The 19290-nt window shown below is 42.0% G+C and overlaps 1 protein-coding gene across 5 annotated transcripts in view; it reads left to right on the top strand.

Annotated features, from left to right (window-relative positions):
- Positions 1-17495, top strand: part of LOC124868729 (heterogeneous nuclear ribonucleoprotein L-like) — a 103812-nt gene extending 86317 nt beyond the window's left edge. For 4 of the 5 annotated variants that reach the window (XM_047366255.1, XM_047366253.1, XM_047366257.1 and 1 more), the window contains 7 exons: positions 13037-13096; positions 13189-13421; positions 14520-14641; positions 16005-16203; positions 16298-16355; positions 16453-16551; positions 16684-17495. In XM_047366255.1, the coding sequence (XP_047222211.1) occupies positions 13037-13096; positions 13189-13421; positions 14520-14641; positions 16005-16203; positions 16298-16355; positions 16453-16551; positions 16684-16739 (827 nt within the window). In that variant the 3' untranslated portion in view covers positions 16740-17495. The remainder of the gene's footprint in view (positions 1-13036; positions 13097-13188; positions 13422-14519; positions 14642-16004; positions 16204-16297; positions 16356-16452; positions 16552-16683) is intronic. The other variant, XM_047366256.1, reaches the window with a different exon arrangement.
- Positions 17496-19290: the final 1795 nt, after the last annotated feature.

Here is a 19290-nt window from a genome sequence, read left to right on the forward strand (position 1 = left end):
CAGACTTACCTCAACGTTACCTTACCTTATTTATTTGAGGTAAGTCTGGATTTTCTATGACATACGCCATTATCGGCTTTTGGGCGTACATACACTTTTAGTATCCTAGGCAATGTTTTATAAAGAGACCTCAGGGCACCACCTTATCAGGAATCATTAGCCAATACACATTTGGTCTGTCAAGTATTGTCCTATGAATACCAGTCCAATATGTTGTGGTATTATGGAACAATAGATGAAAGATGATTCAAGCTCTGCCCTTCAGTAACTGGAAGCTCTGCACACATATGGAACAATATGGAACATATGGAACAACTTCTCTCCAAAATGTAAGAATTTATTAACACAAAGTATTCAGCTCCTTAAAATACTTGTTCTCGTCGTCTTCCGCTGTATCCGGGACCGGGTCGCGGTGGCAGCAGAGAGGCCCAGACGTCCCTCTCCCCAGACACTTCCTCCAGCTCCTCCTGTGGGAGCCCAAGGCGTTCCTAGGCCAGCCGAGAGATATAATCCCTCCATTGTGTCCTGGGCCGTCCCCTGGGCCTCCTCCTGGTGGGACGTGCCTGGAACACCTCCCAAGGAAGGCGTCCAGGAGGCATCCGGTATAGATGCCCGAGCCACCTCAACTGGCTCCTCTCAATGTGGAGGCCGCTTCACACTTGGCTGCAAACCGCCCCAGCGCATGCTGTATGTCTTGGCTAGAGGGGGCCAGCAGGACCACGTCATCTGCAAAAAGAAGAGACAAAATCCACTGGACCCCTTCTGGCCCTTGGCTGCGCCTAGAAATCCTGTCCATGAAAGTTATGAACAGGACTGGTGACAAAGGGCAGCCCTGCCGGAGTCCAACATGCACCGGGAACAGGTCCAACTTAGTGCCGGCAATATGAACCAAACTCCTGCTCTGCTTGTACAGAGACCGGATGGCCCCTAGTAAAGGGCCCCCGATTCCATACTCCTGGAGCAACCCCCACAGGGCATCACGAGGGACACAGTCAAATGCTTTCTCCAGGTCCACAAAACACATGTGGACCGGTTGGTCGGTCAAACTCCCATGAACCCTCAAGTACCCTGTAGAGAATATAGAGCTGGCCGGACTCTCTTCTCCAATCCCCTGGCGTAGGCCTTACCAGGGAGGCTGATGAGTGTGATCCCCCTGTAGTTGGAACACACTCTCCGGTCATCCTTCTTACGGTCATCCTTCTTTCTCCTCCTCCAGCGGATCCAACTCACCACCAGGTGGTGACAGCTCAGCCCCTCTCTTCATCCGAGTGTCCAAAACCTGCGGCCGAAGGTCTGATGATACGACAACAAAGTCGATCATTGACCTCCTGCCTAGGGTGTCCTGGTGCCAAGTGCACTGATGGACACCCTTATGTTTGAACATAAGGGTGTCCATCATTATGGACAATCCGTGACTAGCACAGAAGTTCAATAACAAAACACCACTCAGATTCAGATCGGGGAGGCCATTCCTCCCGATCACGCCTCTCCAGGTGTCACTGTCGTGTCCCACGTGGGCGTTGAAGTCTCCCATCAGAATAATGGAGTCCCCGGGAGGGGCACTATCCAGCACCTTCGACAGGGACGCCAAGAAGGCCGGGTACTCTGCACTACCACTCGGCCGGTAGGCCGAGATGACAGTCAGAGATCTGTCCCCAACCCGAAGATGCAGGGATGCGACACTCTCATCCACTGGTAAACCCCAGCACGAGACGGTTGAGCTGGGGGACAACAAGCAAACCCTCCCCAGCCCGCCGCCTCTCCCCATGGGCCACTCCAGAGTAGAAGAGAGTCCATCCCCTCTCGAGGAGATGGTTTCCAGAGCCCATGCTATGCGTGGAGGCGAGCCCGGCTATTTCTAGTCGATATCTCTCAACCTCCCGCACAAGCTCAGGTTCCTTCCCCCCCAGCGAGGTTACATGCCACGTCCCTAGAGCCAGCCTAAGCATCTGGGGATCGGGCCGCCGTGGTCTCCACCTTTGTCTGCCGCCCAATCCTCTTTGCACCGGTCCCTCACGGTTCCCCCATTGGGGGATGGCCTCGCGTCTCTTGTTCGGGCTTGGCCTGGCCGGTTCCCGCAAGGAGCAACCCGGCTACCAGGCGCTTTCCGATGAGTCCCGACCCCAGGGCTGGCTCCAGGGTGGGACCCTGGCTCCGCCATACCGGGCGACGTCACGTGCCTCGATTTAGTAGTTGTCATGAGGGGTTCTTGAACCGCTCTTTGTCTGACCCGTCACCTAGAGCCTGTTTGCCATGGGAGACCCTGACAGGGGCATTTAAGCCCCAGACAACATAGCCTCTAGGATCATTCGAGCACTCACACCCCTCCACCACATTAAGGTGGCGGTTCAAGGAGGGGTCCTTAAAATACTTAAATTAACAAACTCTTTGACTAGGCTAGAACAATTCAACTAAAACTAACCATCAAGATGAAGGAATAAGGAAAATTAATGAACTATATACAAATAAAAGAAGACTGGAATCAATGAAGAGGAATATCTATGGATTCTCACGAAATGGCAAAACAATAATACTGTCTCAATAGCTGTTTGCGTTAGTTTAGAAGGTAACCTGCTAGCACACCAATTGTTTGACTTCTACAATCACAAACAAAAGCAAACACAATGGAACAAACAATATTTAGGTTGTTACATCCAAAACTAATTTTCTCTGCCCAGACACAACTTCTTACCTGAACCGTTCTAATGAACAGGAGTGGAGAAGGTCCAAAGGGCATTGGGAATCCCAGGGAACTTTGCACTTTGTTTTTCCATTGCCCAGAGAGGCCACTGACCATTTATTTCAATCAGCCAAACGTGTGGGGAAGATGTGAAGAAAACTGCAATACACCTTCATTTCAGCAGATGTCATTACCATATTCCTCTGTTTAAAAGACTGTTAGCTAATAAATATTTTTTTGGTTTCAACTAATAAAGAATAGATTACAATGAGAAGCTTTAGATTTACACAGCTGATTATTTCCTTCTAGGGCTGCAACTAACTATTATTTTGCTAATCAATGAATCTGTCGACTATTTTATCAGTAAAATGTGCTTAACAGGAGATTTTTTTTACAGAATTTGAAGCAGTTGAAGCTAAAACTATTCCACTTCAGGTGTTCTGGATAGAGCATATTTACAGACAAAGTAGATTTTTCATCTTAAATGCAAAATCTATACTTTTTTTGTACAGTTTTGGCCTAATTATTGTTCTGAGTGGGTATGTTTTAGATCTATATACTCCAGTTAACAATTATTTGATTACTAAATTAGTTGAAGATTATTTCAGTCAGTCAGTCATTTTCTACCGCTTATTCCATAGCGGGTTGTGGGAGAGCTGGTGCCTATATCCAGCAGTCTATGGGTGGGAGGCGGGGTACACCCTGGACATGTCGCCAGTCCATCGCAGGGCAACACACAAACAACCATGCACACATTCATTCATACACCTAAGGGCAATTTAGAGAGACCAATTAACCTAACAGGCATGTCTTTGGACTGTGGGATGAAGCCAGAGTACCCAGTGAGAACCCACACATGCACGGGGAGAACATGCTAACTCCATGCAGAAAGACCCCTGGACAGGAATTGAACCCAGGACCTCCTTGCTGTTGCACCCCCGCATGGCCACAAAGCAGTCCAGCTGGCCAGCCCCTCCATCAAAGCGGGGCCACATCCCAATAAACGCAGGCTAGGACCCCCTCGCCGGAGCCCGGCACCCCCCCAGCCAGCAGACCAGGGCCCAAAGCCAGGGGCCAAGATCCAAGGGAACCCAAGCGATCCCGAGAGAGCCGAAATGCCAGCCCAGCACCAGATAATCCCCAAGACCCGACCCGCAACCCCAGCTCAGACCCGACTAGAGGGCCCATTCCCTCTCCCGGCCTGCGACCACAGATGGGAAATAGCGAACGGGGGTGTGAAAAGACCCCAAGCCTCCCTCCGCCAGCTCAAATGTGGAGTTGATACGTGTTGTTGTAGTGTGCATTTTAAAAGAAAAACGGTGGGGAAGAGGGTCTGCCCCCCCCATTCTGAACCCTCAATGTCTACATGCAATTATACCCTTAGAGGTGAGCGCAGGCACCAGAGGTTAGGATACTAGGATATCCTTCCCTCCTGATGCCATTGAGTGCAACCACCCCCAAGACCTTACATGTGAATGTCATGAAAATGTTATAAGTGAGATTGTCTAAATTGTACAATAAAATTGGGGCTCAGGCTACCATGGGACCACAGAGATGGAAAACCCTTGCGGCACTCCAATGGCGCACCATTAGACCATTTTGAATATTTAGTCACGCCATTCGATTTGACTAATTCCTCGGCAATCTTTCTGGCCCTATAAAGTGTTTGTGTTTGTTTACTTGGATGGCATACCCATTTTCTCCAAGGATCTGGAAACTCAAATGAATCACGTCCAAAGAGTCCTCCAACACCTGCTGGAGAACAATTTCAATGTAAAAGTACCCACAATAACCTTTCTTGGTTTTGTTCTTGAGGGTGGACAGGTGAAGGCGGCCCCATGTAAAATCCAGGGAGTAATGGAGTGGCCCACTCTCAGCTCTCGAAAGGAACTTCAACGATTCCTGGGGTTTGCTAACTTCTACAGGATGTTCATCAGAAACTTTAGGGTCCTGGCTTCACCTCTTAACAGCCCTCACTTCTACCAAAACCACGTTCCTTTGGACTCCAGAAGCAGAGAGAGCATTCCAGTCCTTCAAAGAAAGGTTCTTGTCAGCCCCTATCCTGGTTTATCCGGATCCCAAGCTCCAATTTGTATTGGAGGTGGATGGCTCCAATACCGGGGTTGGAGCCGTCCTGTCTCAAAATGTCACCAAAAATGACAAGCTGCACCCCTGTGCTTTCTTTTCCAGGTGCTTTACACCTCCTGAAAGAAATTATGACGTTGGTGACCGAGAGCTACTAGCCATTAAAATGGCCTTGGAAGAGTGGCGTCATTGGCTGGAGAGCACTTAATTATCTGGAACGACCACAAGAGTCTAGCCTACCTTCAAACGGCTAAACGCCTCATCTCCCGTCAGGCCTGCTGGTCCTTGTTTTTCTCTCATTTCAATTTCTCCATCACCTACAGACCCGGTTACAGAAACACCAAGCCAGAGTCCCTCTCATGACAGTTCTCCACAGACAAGGATGACCCAAACCCGAGTCCATTATCCCTCAGTCCTGTGTAATTGGATATCTTACTTGGGACATTAAGGGATGTGTCCGGAGGTACGCAGACCAGAGGAGATTGGCCCCCACATACGTACTCGGACAAGAGGTTTGGCTCACCGCTAAAAACTTTCCCTTTAAAGCATACTCCCGGAAACTCGCCCCGAGATTCCTCGGTCCATTTAAAATCACACCTCCGTGTTCACCTTACCTTTCATGTCTCTCAAATTAAACCTGTCCTGTCTACTCCTATGTGCCCTCTGGCCGTATCCCCTCCATCTGCCCGGGAAATTGATGGCCATCCGGCCTAAGATGTCCGCTGGATCGTAGCCTCCCGGCATCGAGGGAGGGATTTTCAGTACCTGGTGGACTGGGAGGGTTATGGTCCTGAGGAGCGCCAATGGGTTCCCAGAAGCTTCATCCTCGACACTGATCTCGTCGCTGAGTTTGAGGCTTTAGCTCCATCCACCTCTGTTCAGATGTCATGAGGCATTCGTTGATGGGGCGGGGGGTGATGTCAGGCCACGGAGCTAAGTGCAGGTTTGTTGTGTTGTGTGGTGTTTCATTCTCTCCACTAGGTTGCGGCAGGCAGGTGCAGCTGCACAGCTGTTTCACATCAAAGCAATCACCTGAGGAGCTTCAAAAGCTGCTGAGACCTTGGAGGAGGCCTCGGATTGTTTACTCTGCCGAGTGGTAATCAGGCCAACGAACCCTGCTCAGTTCTTGCCTTTGTCCTGACCTGTTGGTTTGCTAACCCCAGCTCTGTTCTACCTCTAAGGTTGCTGCCAGCTGAACGCTGCCCTGTATTTACCTTCAATGTTCTGCCTCGTTCTCTGGTGGCTGCCAGCAAAACCCTCGTCCAGGATAACCCGCCGTGGTGTAGTCTCCTACCAAAACGGTAAATACTTAAATAAATTTACTGCAGCCCGAGGACCTCCCTGGATCCACCGGATCAGACTGCAGAATAACTCCTCACTCTATCTGCCCTGCCTGTCCACCCTCCAATGTCACTCGCCGACTGGAGAAGCTCGCTCACACAGCCTATCAATCTGCCAACCTCAGCTTCCATGGTTTGCTCACTTCTCCCAGTCTCAACAGATTCATCAAAAGTAAGCCCTGCTTGCTCTTCATCATTCAAACCATCTTACAGTTAATAACTGTTATCTTCCCCTCAGTGAGCTGATTCCTGAAACCTGACGACAACGGAACCCCGATACTGCCAGAAAGCATAATTTCAGTAAACCTGTTTAAACCACCTGTTTCTGAGTTGTGCTGCACAAGAGTCACCTGGTTCTGGTCCAACATGAAACCCTGTTACGCTATTGCATATCAGCCTGTTGTTTCAATATGAAAGTTATTTTGGGGTAAAACTATGTAACTGTCAATTTGAAGTCACAGAGAGAAAGGCTATAGGAGTTTTTTCAGTCTTTCACAAATACAAAACAGTAGTTACACCTATTTAGTTTCTTAAGTACAAGTGCACAAATTGTATTCTTTGAGTTAAACATCAAAAACCTCATACATTCAGAGTTTCGTTCCAATTGTTCCGAAACTATTTGTGCATTGTAATGTGGAGTTTTGTCACTGTAGAATGTTTTCTGTCTTTCACAAAAACAAAACAATAGCTGTGAGCATTTCACATTGCCGAACACCAGAGGCGCCCTCTAGTGTACGGCCGTACACTCCAGACTCAGTAAGTATGCCTCTACCTGAAATACAAACCCCGCCATGTTGAGGACTATGGAGACTCAGGGGCTGCATCCTTCGAAGGCCGCATTTGTAGGCCGATGTCATGATTTATTGTGGGTCAAAGCGGATTGTTCAAATGGAAGTAGACGGAGCGGAGGAGACTGCTAGCATGGCTTCTCATAGTTTTGAAGTAAACTGCTTGTGGATTTATCACATACAGTAGGATACCGATCTCCAGTATTAGTGAACAAAATTAATTGGAGCAAATTGAAAGCGTCACCTACTTCAAAGACATAACAGAACTTTATGTTCTTCCTTTGCTCATATTGTGTGTGTAAGTTTTTCAAAGTGCCAGCATCTATGGTATAACAGAAATCAACATGCCTAATCAACTTTGACATGTCTATATCTGGTAAAATTCAGACTTGTCAGGAAGAAAATTACACCCACAGAACCCATATCTTGCTGTGCTTAAATCAAACTACGAAGTAGTACACAGTCACCCTACTGGCCACAGTCTGTTATAGTTCTGAATCAAGTCAAGTTTATTTATAAAGCGCTTGTCACCGTTTATCTTTTTAGCCTTGCCATTATCCACTACATCATCTGATCAGTAGGCAGCAACCTTGGCTTTGAGGAGGGGCATCAATGTGCTGTCTAGCGACAGCTGCTGATTTGGGAAAATACTGATGCTCTTTGTGGGTAGAGATTTGTGCAAAACTGCATATATGACTAAACATATTTATCCATCCTTGAACAATCCCTAGTAAGTATGCTCAAAATAGTGATTTAATGCTGAAGAAGCCTCTGCTCATACTTGAACTGCTGTAGTGGTTGATTTTATTCAGCAGATTAGAGGTGTATTGGGCAGGATCAGCTCCACAGAGTTCTGGTCTTACATGTCAAAGTGTTGAGCTGCAACAGCTTTATATTCTCTCAGATGTTACAATAAAACTGATTCCAAACTGCTGTTGTCCCTATTTATAATGTTTATGAATCTGTCAAATCTGGAGAAAACTCCCATAGTTTAGCATATTAAAAGTCCCAGGCACTATCAAAGCCACCTCTAGCTTAGCGTTTATCAGCCTGCTTATCAGGAAGTACCATTTTCACAGTACTAATTTAGCATAAGCCCAGAGTGGAAGGCAGGCAGCCACCCTCCAGAGGGAGCAGAAATTACTTAACATTTTGTATGTTCGACATTTCACTACCAAACATTCCATATTAAGGAGAACAGTATTTTCCAACAGTGTTCCTAACTAGGGTGGCCACATTTTTAGCAGAAAAATAAAGGAATCGTTTGATCGCAGTGATTGCCTTAAAAGGTTGCCCAACAAAATATTAAGTTAAGGGTACCATCATTTTTGTCCAGGCCTGTTTCATGAGTTTATTTTTTAAAATACTTCTGTTGAAGCATGTTTGAAAAGCAATGTCTGACTTTCATTTGTTCACTTTCATAGAATTTGTATTCATTATTACCTTTGTCAGATTCAAGTTATTTCTGTGACCGTTGTGGGTTTTCTTTCATTAACCGAGGGGTACCAACAATTTTGTCCATGTGTCTAGCTCAGCACAAAGACGTTTTACATGCACTTTACCAACCCACTGCATTTGCATTTACCTGAACAGAAACACCCATGTAGCTACCCAGTAGTAGTTGGGATACTATTATCCCTCAGATCTCTGTAACATTTGACACACAGCTGCTGTCCATCTTGCAGGAGATGCTGTACTTCAAGTGTGATAAAAGCTCAGGATATACTAGGTTCAAACTTTTTCAGTCATGGGTCTTGGACGGACCAAATGACCACGAAAGGCTTGTCTGGTGGAATAATTGTGTTGATCTCCCACATAACGTAAGCACCCACGTAAAGAAGAAGGTTGTCTACTATGGCATATATTTCTAAATAGGCATAATAAATGATACTTAGTCTACCCTGAGCCATGACAGACGTTCATAAAGAGCAGCTGAGCTCTATCTCCAATCAAATGGACAACAACCCAGTGCCAATCTAGCAGCTTTATTCTGTGTAGACTGAAGTTTAAACAGGTGTTTTTTGGATGCCCCAGACCACACCACAGAACAGTAATCCAGGTGGGATAATAGCAATGACTGAACCACCAGGACTCGAAGCAGAGGTCAGAAGTGAGCTACATCTCTGTATACAAGACACATTTCTACCAATTTTCTTTACAATTGAACTAATGTTCTTCCCACATGACAGCTGTTCATCAACTATTACTCTGAAGAGTTTTACTTTCTGCACTCTCAATTTCAACCCCCTTAAACCTAATATGAAGTTCATCACTGGCCTGATGTCTAGATTTAAATAGAATACTCTTTGTTGTCGATATATTCAAAATCAATTTGTTCTCATTTATCCAGTCTTTTAGCAGCTGGAGATCAGAATGCAGTGTAAGTCTTAGCTCTGCCATATTACTTGCAACATAATAGACTGTAGCGTCATCTGCATAGAGTTGTACTACACCTTTTAATGACATGTGGCATGTCATTTATAAAATGTGAGAAAAGTAATGGCTCGAAGTAGCTAAATATTTAGGAGAAGAAGAACTCCCATTGGAAAATACAGATCGGCATCTACAGGTTAAGTAACTTCTTATCCAGTTTAGTGATGTGTAAGAGAAACTACAGGTCCTTCTCAAAATATTAGCATATTGTGATAAAGTTAATTATTTTCCATAATGTCATGATGAAAATTTAACATTCATATATTTTAGATTCAGTCCACTGCTTCCGCAGGTCCCCCAAGGTCTGGAATCGGCCCTTCTCCACAATCTTCCTCAAGGTCCGGTCACCTCTTCTTGTTGTGCAGCGTTTTCTGCCACACTTTTTCCTTCCCACAGACTTCCCACTGAGGTGCCTTGATACAGCACTCTGGGAACAGCCTATTCGTTCTGAAATTTCTTTCTGTGTCTTACCCTCTTGCTTGAGGGTGTCAATAGTGGCCTTCTGGACAGCAGTCAGGTCGGCAGTCTTACCCATGATTGGGGTTTTGAGTGATGAACCAGGCTGGGAGTCTTAAAGGCCTCAGGAATCTTTTGCAGGTGTTTAGAGTTAACTCGTTGATTCAGATGATTAGGTTCATAGCTCGTTTAGAGACCCTTTTAATGATATGCTAATTTTGTGAGATAGGAATTTTGGGTTTTCATGAGCTGTATGCCAAAATCATCCGTATTAAGACAATAAAAGACCTGAAATATTTCAGTTAGTGTGCAATGAATCTAAAATATATGAATGTTAAATTTTCATCATGACATTATGGAAAATAATGAACTTTATCACAATATGCTAATATTTTGAGAAGGACCTGTATATGCAGATAGTTTCTCTGGTAACAGTTCATGATTTACTAAGTCCAAAGCAGCACTAAAATCTAGAAAAGCTCCACCCACTATCATTCTGTTGTCAACATTGGTTAGCCACCGATCAATCATCTCTGCCAGTGCAGTACTAGTTGAGCGATTTTCCTTATATTCATGCTGTGATTCAAAATTGTATTCATTTACGTTTAAATATTTGAAAATCTGTACGAAAACTTATTTTTCTATTAGTTTGCTCAGGACGAGAAGGATACTAATTGGCCTACTATTTACTGCTGAGATGCCATCACTTTTATTCTTCAGGAGAGGAATTATTTTGGCAGATTTCCATGCTTGTGGAAAGATTCCTTGTGCCAAACATAGGTTGAATATGTGACACACTGGAACAGCTGTCTTACTCAATGCTACTTTTAGTAATCTACCATCCACCTCATCCATTGCTGATGGTTTGTAATCATTCAGATTGTAAACTATTTTTCCACTTCTTATCTCAGGGACTCAACAGATGAAACATGAAATCACAATCTTTACCTCTCATTATTGAGTCCTTGATTATTTTAAATGAGGTGACATAACTCCTGTAATTTTCAATTCTTTGTCTAAACGTATGAATTTTATTAGCAAAAAAGTTACTAAAATAAGTTGATATCGGTTTCCCTTTTGTTAGAAAAAGGCCATCCACTTCTATGAATGATGTGTTTGATTTGCCCATTAACTCATTCAAAGTTTTCCAGAGCTGTCTTCCATCATTCTTTTTCTCCTACAATAAGTGTCTATAATATTCTCTTTTCTTTTTCCTGTTCAGTTTAGTCACTGTGTTCCTCTCTTTGCAGTAAGCAGTCCATTTCTCTGGGTGTGCAGTTTTTCTTAAAACACAAGCTTCCTTTTTCTATGAGTCTCTGCATGCCATGGCCTGTGTAAGCTCAGCATCAATCCATAGAGCCTTATTAGCTTTCACTGTAAACTTCCTTAACGATGCCTGTTTATCCACTACAGAAAGAAACAAGTCATTGAAAGGTTTGACAGCTATATCTATGTCTTTGATCCCTAACACTTGGTTCCAGTCTATTTCCTCTATGTCACTAACAAATTCATTTTTACAAAATTTCCTATAACCTCTCTTCTTAAGTATTCTTGGACCAGTTTTTGGTGCCTTAGCTTTCCTTACCACAGCAACTACATTATGATCTGTAAATCCGACAGGGGCAGAATCTGCTTTTGAGCAAACAACACTGTTATTGGCATAAATATGATCGCTGCATGTTGAAAATATGTGCACTGAGTTATCACAGAATATTCTAGTGGGTTGTTTAACGAGTTGTTTTAGTCACAAATAAGTGCAGTATCTTTTAGCCTTTTCTTTAGTGGGCCTGTTCTAGACTGCCAGTCAATATTTAAATCGCCTAATATATACATTTCATTGCCCAACTCCGATATCTTTCTAAGTAAAGAGCACATTGCATCTACATATAGTGCATTCAAAGCTGGTGGCCTATAAATGCAGCCTACAATTATTGGTCTAATATGAGGAATATGAACCTCTAAACAAAGGAATTCTATATTAGAATCCATTGGGTCAGCTTTAACATTAGCTGGTATGTTGCCTTTTTTGGTAGCTTTAGCTGCATGTTTAAAACATACAAACACTTAACACATATGGATCACATTCCTTTTAATGCCTCCTTCTATGCTTCACAATCAAGAGGTCATACCTGATCACAGCATAGTCTCCTCTTGCTCTTGCCTCCTTTAGTAATGGTAAAAGCTTTGCTCTTCTTACTCTTTCAGAGAAGTACTCGCTGATGTAGATGGAGGTGCTCTTCAGCTGAGATCTAGCATGACTCAGGATCAGTTGTTTGTCTTTAAAGCACAGCAGTTTTACAACAATAGATCTTGGTCTATCATTTTCACTTTTAAACTTCCCATTTCTATGGGCACGTTCAATCTCCACTGGAGCATCTACCTTTAGCATTTTAGTAAGACGTAGACTGATTTTCCAAGTATTCTAGTTGCTCATCGCATCCATTCATAGACACAAGAGGCCTGAGATCATTGACTTGCTTGTTAATGTCTCTTAAATCAGCCTGCTGAGTCATCAATATCTTTCTGGGAGTAATTTAAACTCACCTTAAGCTCTTGTAACTCTCCCACAAAAGAGTCCGCTCTCTTACTGTCCAGAACCATTTGACAAAACTTCCTGAAGGCCCTCTTCTGCCTCTTAAGCAGGTCTTCATAGACCTCCTTTTGATGATCCAACTTCTCCTTTACAGACTCCATTGTGACATACTCCTTCTCCTCTTTGTTGGTTATTCTGTTTCTACTCTTACTGCGAGTTGCCATGGTGTAGCCTCCAAACAGGCAGGTAACTTCAAGCAGAATTAGCAGCAGCAGCTTTCAGCAGCAGTGTGTCAGCAGTAGAGGCCTTCAGCAGCAGCAGTGTTAGTAGTAGCAGCACTCATGGTCCAAGGCCAATCCCTAACTTATCAAAGGGCAAGACAATGCATTTTCTTTGCATCTTGCATCTTCTTTTGCTGGAATAAAATAATCACATACAAATCTTAATGGAAGATGAAGTGTGGCTGGAGTGCTGATGAAAACCTACCTTTGAGCTTCTATACACTGAGCCAAAGCAGCTAAGAAACTATGGAAAAACAGAAATATAAATCCATGAGAATACTTTAAGAAGACCCATTCATGTTAAGAGAGTTGATAGAAACTACACAATTAGGCACCAGCCAGGGTTTGAACCAATGACTTTTTGCTGTGAGGCAACAATGATAACCACGAGCCAACTATTATCGCTTAATTTTAAATTATTTTATTATTGGGTGTTCCAGATCGGGGAAAGGGAAGGCATCGTCAAGCCATTCTGGGAGAGCATCCATCCAATGGCTATGGTAGTGACTGTTTGTCTACCTCTTATTCTGTTTGTTACTAACTCCTTATTTTAAATCCCACAGTAACTGTGTGTGTATGTGCCTCTGCACAGGCCCACACTGTTCTCTGTTGCCCCTGCCTCCTAACAGCAGGTATAGAAGAAGCCATGAACAGGTACAGGACCTGGTCTCTTACAGACAACTCCTCCCAAAGCCCTTCTCTTCCACACGTCCTTCCACCCTTTTGTGCTGTACCTCTGTTGCCATGGTGAGCGGCCTCCATCCAAACAACATGAACTGTAACCGCATCTTCAACCTCTTTTGTCTATATGGCAATGTGGAAAAGGTTTGTTTAAGCATTCATGTTAAGACTGTAATGTCAGACATAGTTTTTGTTGGATAATCTTGTTTTAAACAGTTCTTTCTTTGATACATAATGGTTTGTTTTGTTTTACACATTCTAGCAGCTGTAATCCTAAATCTACTAAGTACTAGTATTTAGTAGATTTTATATTTTGATTCTTGTTATGACTGGCAAGGATGTAATAGATCTAGGATTTAATATGTAAACAGTTTCAGTTAGTAAAGTTTATTTATTTTGCACAATTTAAATACTAAAATCACCTTGTTCTTTAAACTAAAATAATGCAGAATTAAAAAAAAATATTGCTAAAGATTTAACTTAGCTTGTCTAAACAGGAAATACTTCAGTTGCTATGCTTTAGTGCTATTTTTGCAAGATAAAAGCAAGAGAAGGGCATTTCAGATTTTCTGGTTGGACAGTCAAGGGTTTGAACTGATATGTAAAGTTTTATCAAATCATAAATGTACTGATGATCATTGATAGGTTGCAGCTAAAAACCTTATTGCAGTGTTTTGTAAAAAGTATGGTAAGCAATAAAACATATGTAAATATAATCTATTTACAGGAAATAAAGGAATGACATCAATCAAATCCAGTCCATGATGATAGGCTGAACTTCCTAATTTTAAAATATTGTCTTAAAAAACACATTCAGGTTACAAAGTTAAAATAATTGTTTAAGGAAAATGATGGATCTAACAACTCAGTTCCTCAGACTTTGCTGCTCTGCTCTTCTAAGTGATAAATATGTTACCTAAGTTGTCAAAACATGCAAACATAGTGTCTAAAAATCTTAGCTGTAAAACAGAAACTCTTAATGATAAATTCTGGCTTTTGTCTTAATAGCTGATAAATACAACACAGAAGGGATGTGCAACAAGTACATAAAAACCAAAACAGTGCTTAAATGACTTCCAAATTTCTGTAAATTATTCTGTGATGAAACTTCCATCTAATCACTATTGTTAGTTGTGGTAAAGATTATCTTTTCTTTATCTGTATTTTTTATTTGTTCTTAGTCTTATTCACATTTCATCCCCAGTAGCATTTTTAAGTGGTCTTCACTGCTTGTTTTTACAGGTAAAGTTTATGAAGAGTGTTTCTGGAACAGCACTGGTGGAGATGGCTGATGAGTATGCTGTGGATCGCGCTGTGACCCACCTCAATGGCACCAAGGTGTTTGGCAAGAAACTAAATGTCTGGTGAGACTAATACCCAAACAAGCTTGAGGGTTTTATAGGAACAGTGTGGAGGATAAGGTTGATGGGGTGTGGGCTGACTAATATTACATTATACTGTGACCAGGTTCTGTCAATAGCGTTTAAAATACTCACCACTCAGTATTTTCAATTGAATTGAATTCAGTTTTGTTTATATATAGCCAATTCACAACACATGTCGTCTCAAGGCCCTTCACAAAGTCAATTCAATCGAATCATACAGATTTGAAGTCAGGTTCATACATTCCAATTAATCCTAACTATCAAACAGTGCAGTCAAATTCAGTTTATTATTCAGATTGGTTAAAAGGTTTTCTATCTAAGGAAACCCAGCAGATTGTATCGAGTCAGTGACTTGCAGCAGTCACTCCTCCTGGATGAGCATGTAGCGACAGTGGACATTGACAGCATTTGAGAATCCCTTAGATGAAAGGGACCCAAAAGCAGACTCACAGTAAATGGCAAGATTTCTGGTTTAATGAGTGGCAAGAGCACAAAATGACAAAAGATAAAGAATACAAGATTAAAATAAACTTAAGATTCCTTAAACACTTTTAGCAAATTTAGAGGCCAGACTAACTCCATCACTGAATCAGAGGATCTTGCAATGAGTGGGTGGAGAGCCTGGTTATCTGTTGTTTGTGGTGATTGGAAATAACAACACCTTGGTCCAGCCCATCAGATGTAGACAATGAGGAGACTGCCTAGTCAGTTGGCCTCCTCATTACTCAGTAATTGGCTCAGTTTCTGGCTCAGAGGCACATCAGCCCACATCAACCACATGTCCAGGTTATATTTGTAAAAGTAGACACTGCCTCTCAAATATTTCACCTGGTAAAATAAAAGTTTAAAGTAATAATAATTATAATTTCAATTTCTGACGCAAGATGCAGGGGTCTATTATACAATTCAGCCCTTCCACCTAAAAATATTTGTAAAGATTTGGATTTTTTTTAAAAAGAGTAAAATTCCAAGGAGCTTAAAGTCTGCTGTATTTACTGACATAAAAAAACATGTAGAAAAGTAGAAAATCTCAGTATTATCTCAGTACCCTGGATTATTCAACTGGACCATGAGGTCCTGGCGGTATGACGTGTTACTTTGTAACATCCTGTGCCAGAGAGTCAAAAGCCACAACCTTTAGAGTCAAAAACCATTCAATCAAGAAGAAATTTGGCCTTACCTAAAAACATTTTGTTGCTTCCCAAGAATTGTTTTTATCTTTTCATCTAGTTGTTCTCCCTAACCAAAACTGTTTATTGCATCATATCAATGATTTTTCATTTTTGCTTATAGTCATTGGGTATGGCTTTTGATATCAATATGTCCATCTGTTGCATCTTAGTGTGTCCAGGCAGCAAGCAGTGATTCCCAATCATGTATTTGAACTGGCTGACGGCAGCAGCAGCTATCAGGACTTCAGTCTGACCAGAAACAATCGCTTCAGTAGTCTACACAGTCACAGAAACATCATCCAGCCACCGACCGCTGTTCTGCACTTCTACAACGCCCCACCCACCCTCAACCAACAGCAGCTGCTAAACGTGAGGTCATTCAGATCAAAGGCTACATTAAACATTTAAATGTTCCTTTCTTAACCAAAAATCAGTCTGATCTCTCTTTTCCGTTTTCCTTCAGTTCTGTTCTGAACACAACGCTCCTGCCTTCACCAAGTATAAGGTCTTTGATGCCAAACGTGAGTTAAAAGTAGTCCTACGGTGGAGTGAAAAAGTCACTGATGGAAAATATTGGAAAACTGTGACACTCAGACTTTCGCCTTCTTTATTTTATAGCCAGCTCTAAGACCCTTTCTGGTTTGTTGGAGTTTGACTGTAAAGCTGCTGCTGTTGAAGCTTTGATCGTGCTTAACCACCACCAGTTTAGAATAGCTGGTAAGGGATTCTGGTAAAAACGTCTTTCAGACAGAATAAATAACCGTGTTACTTTGTTGTTAAAGAGATTGTGAAGCACATTGTTTCAGTCATTCATTATTATAAAGTAGGCTTTTTCTCTCTGACTTGCAGGCAGCTACAACCCCTTCACCATAAAACTTTGCTTCTCCACTTCCACCCACCTGTGACCCAGAATATAGATGGTTATCACAAACACACCCGCAGAGGAAATATTTAACTTCTCAACCTGAAAAGAATGAGCAGTTTGATTTATTTTTTCAGTGTTTATATGTTTTCATGCTTCTTGAAAGGATAAGGAAGAGAAATACCATGAATTTAACACAATTGTGAACATTTCTTGTTCTAGTTACACTTTTTATTCAGTGTACGGTTTATGGCACAAGCTGCAGATTACAGTGCAAATTTGAATTGGTTAAAAACCTAAAGTTTCATCATATCTGTAATTGCTCAGAAGAAATCACTGAAGGATGTGGGAATACGAACTGGGAGCACATGTATGATTGTGATTCCAGTTAATGAGGGCAACATGTAAACATACAGTCATTTTAGTAAGCATAATATACCAGTATACTACAGCTCAATATTCACTTAGAAGAACGCGTTTCCAGCCAGTGCCTGCTTTTAAATTATCCTCTGGCCAAAGGCTACAGTTGAAAAGGGTCTTAAACGCAGTCAAATTTTGACAAATAATCCAAATAACAACAGAAGAGTTTGTTTCTGTACAGAACTACAGCAACAGAAGCTGCTGAATTTTAGGACACATTCGACAAATATGTTGTCGGTTGACAATGTGTACCATATTTGGCTTTAATATTATTGTATCACTGTAATTTTTTTTAAAGATTACCCATTTGTAACAAAGCAATTAGTATGTTTGTCCCAGCCAATGTTTCTGTGATTAAACAGCTTTGTGTGTCTCTGTAGTCTTCGTTTACTTGGTTTACGTTTACTTCCTGAGTAGTAAGTTGTAGAGCCCTTAGAAGGGTTAAGGCAAATAGCAAATACAGTCAATGTAAACTAGAACTTTGTAAGCAATTTAAACAGCAAACAGAAAGTATAGGTTTAAACAGCCATGGTAATTAGGGTTTCATGTATCAGGCCATAATAAAATCATCTGGTATAAACATGTATCATAAACTATTTAAATCTAACTTTTAAATCTTACAAAATATGACGTATTCCACAATGTCTCGGTTTTTAATAAACAGATATGGAGCCAAAATTTAAAAGCTACAGTTAAGCCCAAAATGATTCATACCCCTAGCAGATTTAGATTTAAAGTAGTCTTTTAAGTTTACTAACATGTTTCTTCTGATTCGAAGTAAATTAAAATTTTTGGAGCAGCCCAGCTAGAGTTCGTACTTGAATCAGATAGAGAATCTGTGGTGAGAGCAAAAGATAAGTGTGCTGGCAAGGAGTCCTTCCAATCTCAAAGACTTCAAGTACATTTCTTTTTCTGTGGAAACATGCAAATATCTCCTCAGCTATTAGCTGTATGAACAGTTTGATTGCTACGATGACAATAAAGAGTTTTTAATTAATTATTGACAAGTGTATTAATAATCTTCTGCATGTTATTTTTATTAAAATGTCAATGAAACATTTTTTCAAAAACAAAATGCCACCTATATATTGTCTTAGTGTCTTTTCAGAGATGCCTTTATCACTTCCATTTTGGAAGTGATAAAGGCCGTGAAACATTTTGGGCCTAACTGTATGTTCATGGGCAGGGGTGAAAGTGAGCCGGTACGGTCCGGTACTGCGTACCACTAAAAGATTCTGCGCAGGTACGCAGTACCGGGAAGAGGGAAGAACAGCTGTCTGCTATGAAGCCGTCATCCAGAACCAGTTACGGCTGCAAAAACTCACGAGCACACATAGAAGCTCAGATCTGCTACCAATAGGCAGTCTACAACACGACTTAATCTGTTTATAAACATAGCTTTTTTCCCCCTGATTCCAAATAGTGTCTGAACAGTTCTGCTATGCTGGAGCCTCAATGCTCTTGCTTTGCTTCTCTCCCCTCGGAGCTCGAGGCTGTTGTGAACGGCCAGCCTTTAAAACGAGCACTGCTACGTTTAATGTCTGTCTGCTCGCTGCTAAATACCCCAGTTAAAAGCAAAGGGAGAGTAACTAGTTGTGTTTCATGTTATTTTGCTGAATTACAACAACACAGTACAGCTCGAAAACACCGTTTACGACCAGACATTTCACACACAGTGCCTTGCAAAAGTATTCAGCCCCCTTGAACAGGTCAACCTCTTGACACATTTCAGGCTTCAAACATAAAGTTATAAAATTCTAATTTGTTGTGAAGTATCACCAACAAGTGGGACACAATCTTGAAGTGGAATGAAATTTATTGGACGGGTCAAACTTTTTTAACAAATAAAAAACTGAAAAGTGGGGCATGCAATATTATTCGGCCCCCTTGCGTTAATACTTTGTAGCGCCACCCTTTGCTGCATTTACAGCTGCAAGTCGCTTGGGGTATGTCTCTATCAGTTTTGCACATCGAGAGACAAAAATGCTTGTCCATTCTTCCTTGCAAAACAGCAAGGAAAACAGCTCGAGCTCAGTGAGGTTGGATGGAGAGTGTTCGTGAACAGCAGTCTTCAGCTCTTTCCACAGATTCTCGATTGGATTCAGGTCTGGACTTTGATTTGGCCATTCCAACACCTGGATACGTTTATCTGTGAACCATTCCATTGTAGATTT

The sequence above is a fragment of the Girardinichthys multiradiatus genome, chromosome 5, assembly GCF_021462225.1.
Source record: "Girardinichthys multiradiatus isolate DD_20200921_A chromosome 5, DD_fGirMul_XY1, whole genome shotgun sequence".
In the NCBI taxonomy this organism is placed as follows: domain Eukaryota; kingdom Metazoa; phylum Chordata; class Actinopteri; order Cyprinodontiformes; family Goodeidae; genus Girardinichthys; species Girardinichthys multiradiatus.